Below are 9,752 nucleotides of genomic sequence, written 5' to 3'. Positions count from 1 at the left end.
GAGTACATGTCGTTTAAGCTTCAGCTCTTCTAGTCGTTGGCTGCTACTTCTCTGTTGGTCTTTGATAATGTGAGAGTGAGAGAGGCAACAAACAACATCCTTCTCTATTGGGATGTTCAGCTCACAATTTGAAGTTGTTTTTATTTCTGTCTTGTTCTTTTCGTTTTAAATTATGAATGTGATGTTTACGGCAAAAAAGTAACAAAAATGGACACAAATACGTATTGGCTATTGGGAATTGGGTGCGCTGTTGCTCTCAAATATGAGGGTGTATTATCAATTTATAAACGTTGTTTTAAACTAATATTTTTTCGATTTTTCTAAATAGTGCAATACTTTGAATTAAAATTGCTTAGGCTATCTATAAAAAATATAATTAGTAAATAATTGCTTAGGCTAAAATGACAGTTTAATCACTTCATAAGTAAGGCATTAAGACTCCGTTTGGTAACAGTGTTTAAACAATGAAAACTATTGTTTAAATACCATAACACGTATTTCCATATAATTTTTCATCTACTCGTATTTCCACAAAACTTAAACAATGTTGCTAGAAATTTCTTACCAAACGAGCCCTAATTATTTTAGTTTTTAGAAAGCTAAGCTTGGAGTTGTGAGACTTATTTCAGTTTTTAGAAAGCTAGGCCTGGAGTGGTGAGGCTGCTGCTACTTGGACATATAATATATTCTTATGGCATAGCGTTGGGTATTAGATGCTTTGTATAATAAATTGGATTGTGCATCTTTGCCTGAATTTCATTTTATTTCCTTGCCCAACACATCCTTCCTTTAAGAATGCCAGGAAACATCCTTCCTTTAATTTTCCTTAGAGATACATAGATCTTACAAAGAGGGCAGTGATTGTTGCACATCAGAGTGAAATTGTGTGCAAACGACTGAAATTGTGTTTTTTTCATGATTTCAGTTGTTGCAAACTTGTGTCCATACACACTGATGTGCAACAAGTAAAGATGCTTTCAGAAAAAGTTCAAAACAAAAGCACTACCATTTTTTCAACAGCAAAAAAATAAATAAAAAATCTACTATATATTATCATATTCTTAGGCTGAGTGATGAGCTCTGCTTCGTAGGCTTTGCACAAGTAACTTGGATGAGGAAACGGCACCAAAGACCCCAAGAAGAGAGCCAAAGGCAATGAGGGTCAAGTTGAGAATTATGAGAGGTTTTGGTATTTGACCCCAACAAATCTTGGTGTGGAATGCACAAGGAAAGATTATGCAGATAGCAATGCTAACAAGGGAACCAGTGAGGCTGAGAACGTCCTCAAAATATGGAACAGAAAGAGCCAGTGCTAGTATCAATAGAAGTAGAAATGAACCTACGCAACCCCTTATGATCATCTTTAGCTTGGAACTCATTGAAGCCAGAAGGTTATGCTCAAGTTGAATGGCAAATGACGTTGTTTCCAATGCATATTTGGTCATGGATGTCAGCACAGTGGCCCATAATGCAATCTTTGTCACAAGAAGATGTGGAGGCATGCTGTGAGTGATTTGAGGACTGACTTCTGGCCCAAACAATTTGGCTCCAAAGAAAGCTAATACTGTATATAATGCTGTCACTATTGTGAAGCTGACAATAGATACCTGAAATTCCAAGATGAATAAATAAATAAAGTAGAAAACGAAATATTAGCTCTATTTTTTTTATTTTTTATTTATCAAAGGCCAGCTAGTGCTATCTCTTTTAAGGCCTTTCTCTAAATTCCCAAGCCTCATGTAGAAAAAAGATTCTCTTAATTTGTTTGTAAAATAGGGAGGTTCTAATATTGCAACATAAAGATTTAATATTTAACCAATTTAAATCAAGGTTTTCAGACCCGGGTCGTTCATTGAACCGTTAAAAGGAGAGGTTCAAGGTTTTTAAGGTCGAACTGAGGTCGAACCAGGGTCGAACCGTGATGATGTCATAATTAATTAAATAATTAATTAAAGCCTAAATATAGATATTAAATTTATAAAACTAGCAAAATTGACAATATATTTATATATGTGAGAGAAATTTAATGATTTTCAAGCATATATTTAATAATTAAATAAGAAAGTTAATAAAATAAAATAATAATCATGAAAACATTAAAATTTATGATTAATTTTTAAAGTAAAGTTGAATAGTTTTGAAGGCTTTTAATTATAATTTTTTTTATTCCTTGTAAGAGATGGATAATTTAATTAAGTAGAATAAAATTGTAAAAAAAATAAATAAATAAATTGCTAAGGGGTTGGACCGCACGGTTCTCACCGGTTCGTACGGTCCAACTCCAGTTTTAGCGGTTCACATAATTAAAAAAATCCGGTTCTTATGCTTAAAAAACCGATTTTCATCCCGATTCCCAATTTTCACGGTCCGACCTCCTGATCCGGTCCGGTTTTGAAAACTATGATTTAAATGTGATTGTGTTCTCATGTCATTTGAAATCGGGGTGGGGGGGGGGCGGGGGGGGGGGAATCATTGATTTATTTATTTATTTTTTTTTTGTATGCATGTGCTTGCACCTTTGAGGTTCTAAGTGTAACACATAACTTATTATGTATTATTTTTTCTAGACTTTATCACTTGACATGAATTCAATCTTTAAGTTTTTTTATTCTAGACTTTACTGCTTTGACATCTGTTTCTTATTCGAGGATCACACACTTTACCACCACGAGCTAAGTGACGTTTATAGAATATTAAATCCATTCTTGTATAAGGTTAATGAACAAGAGCATTGTACATCTAGATTTATAAAAAGAGGCAGGACTATATACCTGTATAGGGTAGTATTTGTTCACACATTTATTTATTTTGAATTGAAATCTTGAGTTGAAGATATAATTCAAATTGTGTCTTCAATTTACAATTTCATTTCAAAAATTAGGTGTGTAAACTATATATGTGTGTGTGTGGGGGGGGGGGGGTATCAACTATCAAGTGCTTTATAAATGGGAGACGAATAAGAGAACCTACATGGCTACATAGTGCATACCTTGGTAAACTTGGATGGATCTTTCATTTCTTTATATAATTCAAGGAAACCAATGTGCCCTATATAGCTGAAGATATATAGCCCATATATTGCAGGAATGTTATGGAGCTGGAGGACTGGCATCTTGTGACTGGGTTTTAATTTTACACCTCCAAAAATGGAAGTGCATGGCACTGATATAAAAATGAGAAGCGATATGAGAATTCCGGCAGATGAGAGGAAAGATATTGAAGATACATTTCTCTTCCACACTCTAGGGAGTGCTATTAAGAATACAGCCATTATTGTTAGGAGCTGAGATGAAGATAGTTTAGCCCATGGCACCTTAATCTGCATCCCTGAAAGTACTGTAATAAGGTTCTCAAGCAATGATATTGTATAGGACACTAGTGCCATGAAAATTTCCAAGTACATGAAGGTTGCAGCTAAAACTCTTCCTCTTTTCCCAAATGCATGCTATCCAATATCTGTAAAACTTCTTCACTTGGGATTGATCTTGTCAAGACATTTTCCTAGTAGATGAGAAGTATATGCATGTATTATCCCAAGTCCTATAAGCAGAAAAGCAGATACCCACCCTCCTCTTTCCAGTGCATATGGAGTTGATAATTGCCCTAAACTTGTGAGAAAATAAGTAAAAACATAACCAATTAAATTGCTTGACATCAACAATGGATTTGATAACTGAGAATACAAATCTTCTTTCTCACTTAGTATTTCACTTTATACTATATCTCTATTGTAGCCTATTATATGCTTGATTAAAAAAAAAAAATTGTTTGCTTTACAAGGAGAAAAAAGGGACGTGTGACTGGATGTAATTATTAAAAGATAAAATGGAATATCTTAAAATTAAAGGAGAAAAATAATTAATTGTAGGTGAGAACAAAGAAGAAAAATGAATAAAGAAAGATAATACAAGAAATTACGTGATTCGGCCTAATCGCCTACATCCATGTAAGAAAATCTTTGCTGGCTATATCTTCACTATATTAATTAAATTATGGTTACAATGAACCTTAAGTAGGAGATATGTATTAGGAGATAGGTTTAGGTAATATAGACTTAACACTATAATTGGACCCTTGGGTAAAACAAGAGAAATGCTAAGTTAACAACATTTTCACAACAAACCTAAAGTGGCAGATTGTTATTAGCTAGCATGTAGCAAATTACCATTCAAGATTTGTTGTAAATGTAACATTTCTTAAACACATAAACCTATATCTCTAATAGAATGCTAAGTGTTTGTTTGGCCAAATAAAATTAACCTTTTGTCTCTGTTATTTTTATAAAAAAAATTAACAAATCTTTTTTTTAAAAAAGAAATCTAGTTTTTAGCTTTTTTTCATACATTTAACATTAAAGTTTACAAAAATTATATATTTTGATAAGCACAATGCAAATAAACTACCAAAAACTATGGAGTTCCCAAACAGACACTAATAGAGGAACAAATGAATTTTATTAGATAAATGAAAGGTAAACATGAACAAATGCATGAAACTAATTAGATGATGGAAGAACTTGATTACCTATGAGCATCCTAATCATATTAATGACAGCATGAGCAAAGGAACCATTAGCCCCCACACTGTGCTCAATGGCTATGCCATTTTCGACAAACTCTAAGTTCTTAATGCTGTGATTACACATGCAAGGTTTGCTTTCCTCTAAACAAACATGGGAGCTCACCCACTGCACATCCAAGTTGGCACCATGCAGTGTCTCATTAAGAACTTCATTACAGTGCAGAAGACGGTTTGGTTGAAGGCAGAGTAAATTTCTTATGGACTTTGATATTTTTTCCACATACTCTTGAACAAGTTCCAACAAGATTGGAGTGATGGAATTGAGGGAACTATAAGGCACTCAAGCTTAATTTACAAGACAATGGATGGACCTTGCCAATGAAGCATATGGCCGGGTATATTTATAATTGAAGAAAATCAGTTGCTACTCCTAGTACTAAATATTAGATATAAGAATCTAACTAGAAGATGCAGTGGGAACTTTGTATGTGAACTTTGAAGATGAAGTGAAAGGATTAGGGGAATATTTGTAACCAAATGCTAGTAGTACACGTTATACTACTTACCATTTGTAAGAATCTTTTTTTTTTTTTTTTTTTTTGAGAATATTTGTAAGAATCTTTAATTGTAAAGATTTAAAATTACAAAGTAAGAATCTTTAATTGTAAAATATGCTTTGGATTTGCTTCTGTGTGAGAGAGAGTTTTGATCTAGATTAATAGTGGATGCTAGAATTTTTTTTCTAAATAACAATAAATATTAAAAAATTTAATTAATTGTCATGTTTCAAAACAATTTTGAAAACTAGCATCTCGAGTATCTAAAACTCGAGTTTCAAGAAAAAAATCGAGTTTTTAAGTCTCGATTTGTAAGTGGATTAGTTTAAAGTGGGAAAAAATTAAGCTGAAAATCGAGTTTCAAAGACTCGATTTCCATAAATTGAATAAAAACGCCGCTATAGGTCTATAAAACGTCACTATAGGGCTTAAAAACGCCACTATAGGTGAAATTTTTTTCGCATAAAACTCGAGTCTTAAAGACTCGAGATCTATGCGGCCTTTTTGAAATATGGATCTCGAGTTTTAGAAACTCGAGATGCTACTTTCCTTTATTGTTACAAACGTTGCTTAACTAACTATATACAATTCTTTTGCATTGCTGTTTTGCACATTACCTCGTGGATGCTAGCTATATAGCTTATTGGAAATTTGATATAGGAATAGGAGTTGCCAAATTGAACAATTGCTAAAGCATGCAGCCCATGAACATCAAGGTAATCAACTTGACTGGATGCATTTCTGACGAATCTATGGTCCTAATTTAGTAATCAATCAAATTAGTTAAATTGCATATCTTAGCAATAGATCGTATATATTAGGTGGATTGCACTTTCCCCTTTAGGTATATAAGATAGGTATAGCTAGCCCTTATAGGATAGTTAGCTATGTCCTTCCATTAGTTTCTAAACATTGTAATGATCCCCTTTTTGTAAGGAGCACTGTACTTTACCCAATGAGGCTATGTGCTAGTATTTTCTCAAATAAATGAGAAATCTAATTGTTTGAAATATGTGTCTGAACTCATAAGTTAAAGATCTTAATACTTTCTTCTAATAATAATAATAATAATAATAAAAAGATATAACATGTATAATAATAACTTTAGAATCAGAATTTGGTAAAGATGGAATATAAAACTCATCTTTTACACCATCCAATAAGAGATTGTCATATTAGCTTTTTACTTAAAACTTAATACATTCTACCATACCTAATAGCATTTTGATAAACTCCGAATTTGGTTTGATTTTTAGATGAGTATTAAAATTGATTGAACGTGGTTGTGCTTATTCTTTAATATGTGATAGGATGATGTGACATGTTGAGATTAGAGGATGTGAAACTTGGGTTTTACACCACATCTTTATAGAATTTAAACTCATAACTTGAATTCCTTTCCATAACAAAAATATCACATCCACTCATTAACATCTAGGTGTAGACACATTTAAAAATGAATTTTCTTCTTTAAAAAAAAAAGATTTTTTCATTGATTTTGACCCCAACAAAAATTAATGGAGGGGATAAAATTTTCATTAAAAAAAAAGGATAAAGAGGAAAATTACAATGTTTCAAACTAAAGAGAGAAATTATCTCTTAGGTTCCATAAGAGGGATGCATGGCTGCGCAGCCTGCCGGAAGATAGGTTCACGTGTAGGAATTTCCATTTTAATCTTATTCCCACGATGTGTTTTGTTATATTATTCTTTTATTTTAGGAATCCTTGAATCTCCTTCAGTTTAATTGTTTGGAGGTTTTTCACAAAAAAAAAAAAAAAAGTTTTTAGGAAAGTGATGCCATGGGCCATGGTGAGGTGTGATATACGAATACAACCCAAATCTTTCTCCTACATATATATATATATATATATATATATATATATATACACACATAGAATCTCATGCCAAAATGTTCTAGGGGACGACTTGACATGTGACATTATATTTGTAAAGGAAAGTTACGGCAAAAGATTCTAATGATAATCAAGGTTTTGAAACCCAAACCGTTCATTGAACCATAAAAGGGAGAGGTTCAAGGTTTTTGAGATCAAACCGAAGTTAAACCGGGGTCGAACCGAGGTTAAACCGATGTCGAACTGTGATAATGTCATAATTAATTTAATAATTAATTAAAGCCTAAATATAAATATTAAATTTGTAAAACTAGCAAAATTGACTAATATATCTATAGATGTTAGGGAAATTTAATGATTTTCAAGCATATATTTAATAATTAAATAAGAAAGTTAATAAAATAAAATAAAATAATAACCATGAAAACATTAAAATTTATGATTAATTTTTAAAGTAAAGTTGAATATCTTTGAAAGATTTTAATTATAATTTTTTTTATTCCTTGTAAGAGATGGATAATTTAATTAAGCATAATAAAATTGTGTTAAGTTGTTTTTATTAAAAAAAAAAAATTGCTAAGGGGTTGGATCTCATGGTTCTTGCCATCGATTCCGCATGAACCGTGCGGTCCAACCCCGGTTTTAGGGGTTCATGAAATTGCCACATATGCTCGATTCTCTATGCATAAAAAAACAGATTTCAATCCGGTTCCCAGTTTTCCCAGTTCGGTATGGGTTTGAAAACAGTGATGATAATTTGATCGATTAGATCTCTCATGCATTACATCTAAAACTAATTCTACCATTTACATTGGAAAGATTCTGTATGGTTTTAAAAATCGGACAGGACCAGTCAATCCGACCGGTTCAACCGAGAACCAGTCATTAATCCGGTCCAGTTATGACAAATAACCGAAAAAGAGCTAAAAACTGCAAATAGTAGAAAACAGCTCGATTCAACCGGAAAATCGGAAACTGGTATGGTTGAACCGGTTTTGCAAAATTGCTGAAACAAATTTGGAATGGAGCTTTTTTTGCAGTAAAAATCTTCTTTTTTCTCAAATCTGCTAATGGTGAGGACAGATTTTTGCAATAAAGTCTTTTTTCTTAAGATTGGCTATGCTTAAGAGAGACAAAATGACTGAATGTTCATGCTTGCCGTTGAAATTAGCATCTTGGAGTGGTATCTACAGATCTTCAGTGAGGAAGAGAGGAACCGATGATAGTATTGTAGAGATAAACAAATAAAACAATAGATCTAACTTCCTCTGTGAGAGAGAGATAGAGATATCGATTCTGTGGAGTGTACTTAATGGAGTGCTAATTTATGAGGTGTATACCGTGTAAAAAAAAAAAAAAAAGAGTAGACGTGTGGCTAGGAGTGGTGGAGTGGGAAAGTGTATTGGTAAAAGAGTAAGGCTGCGTTTGTTTTGGCTTCAAAGGATTTTCGAAAATGCTTTTACACCCACGTATATGTTTGGTAGGTATTGAAAATTGGGTCAAACGGAATTGGTATTCCGCATTGACTATAAAATAAGGCATTTCGGGCGTAAAACCATTTTAGGTTTTATTTTACCTTCAAATGAATTACACTCCTCTCACACACGCACCAACCTCATTTCAGCTCTAGCCCACACACCAACCTCAACTCCACACACAGTCTGACACCAAGCTCCGGCCGCCTAGCCAAGCCAAGGCCAGCCCAGATCATGCCGCCCCCATCGCCACTCCCTCCGCCCAGATCACGCCGCACCACTGAGATCATACCAAGATCGCACTGCGTTTGCACCCACTTAACCTCACCGCCATGCTCCACCGCTGCATGTCTCCAATCCACCACTGCCATCACCACCCTCGCCATCATCCAAGCTACCCTCCTCCATATTCCGATCCACATCCAAGCTACCCTCCGTTGGTACCGATCTCTTTCTTTCCCGATCTGGCCGCCGCCGTCCTCCGTTGATATCGATCTCTCTCTTTCCCAATCTATCTCTCACTCTTTCTTCCTCCTCTCACCGAGTATATTATGGATATATTGTGAATAAATGATTTTATTTTGATTTTTGATTGTGTTAAGTGTATATTTTGAAATTCTCTGTTATAAAATTTGTTTGGAAGTTGAGAAAATAGCTGAGAAAATGTGAAGCATTTGTAGGAAAATAGCATTTTCAGAATGTTATCAAACACTAAAAATCGTTTTCCGGACTATTTTCCATTGCTGAACTAAACACCCGGATTTCACTTTCCTTACGGGAATTCATTTTCCCCTGTATTCATTTTACACTCAGAATTCGATTTACACTCAAAATTCGATTTACATCGAACCAAACGCAGCCTAATAAGTCAGTGACTTGTCTAGTCATCTGACTTTGGGTTTTATTTTTTTTAATTTAAATTTTCTTGAATAAATAAATAGTTAACATTATACTATTGTTTATACAAACTAAAAGATAAAGCTTAAATGTTAAATAGTTTATTCTTTGTCAACTGTTACTGACAAGAAATGAAAGGTGGTATGAAAAAAAGCAATTTTTTTTAATATAAGTTATTAAAATTCAAATTTTAAATAAAAATTATTTTAATATTTTAATTAAATTATTTATGACGTCACCGATTCAACCATTGGTCGGACCCCGATCCAACCAGAAAACCGGTAATTAGCTACTTTTTCGGTTCTTTCTCCGTACCGGTTTTTAAAACCTTGAGATTCTGTTGAAATTAAAGAGAAAAAGTATTATAAAGACTATAGAAAAGTGGAAACATGTGAAAGAAAGAAAGAATACGCAAAATCATTCAGCCTGACAAGATAAAAATCTTTA

The 9,752-nt window shown here is 33.2% G+C and overlaps 1 protein-coding gene across 1 annotated transcript; it reads right to left on the bottom strand.

Annotated features, from left to right (window-relative positions):
* Positions 1-1,061: 1,061 nt before the first annotated feature.
* Positions 1,062-8,794, bottom strand: LOC115950075 (amino acid transporter AVT1H-like). Its single transcript, XM_031067324.1, is given in 4 exon segments — positions 1,062-1,607; positions 2,990-3,608; positions 4,497-4,850; positions 8,577-8,794. Coding segments are annotated over 4 exon segments (1,737 nt in total).
* Between the last annotated feature and the right edge of the window lie 958 nt (positions 8,795-9,752).

The sequence above is a fragment of the Quercus lobata genome, chromosome 6 (genome assembly GCF_001633185.2).
Source record: "Quercus lobata isolate SW786 chromosome 6, ValleyOak3.0 Primary Assembly, whole genome shotgun sequence".
Classification (NCBI taxonomy): Eukaryota; Viridiplantae; Streptophyta; class Magnoliopsida; order Fagales; family Fagaceae; genus Quercus; species Quercus lobata.
This window is presented reverse-complemented; position numbering and strand designations above follow the sequence as displayed.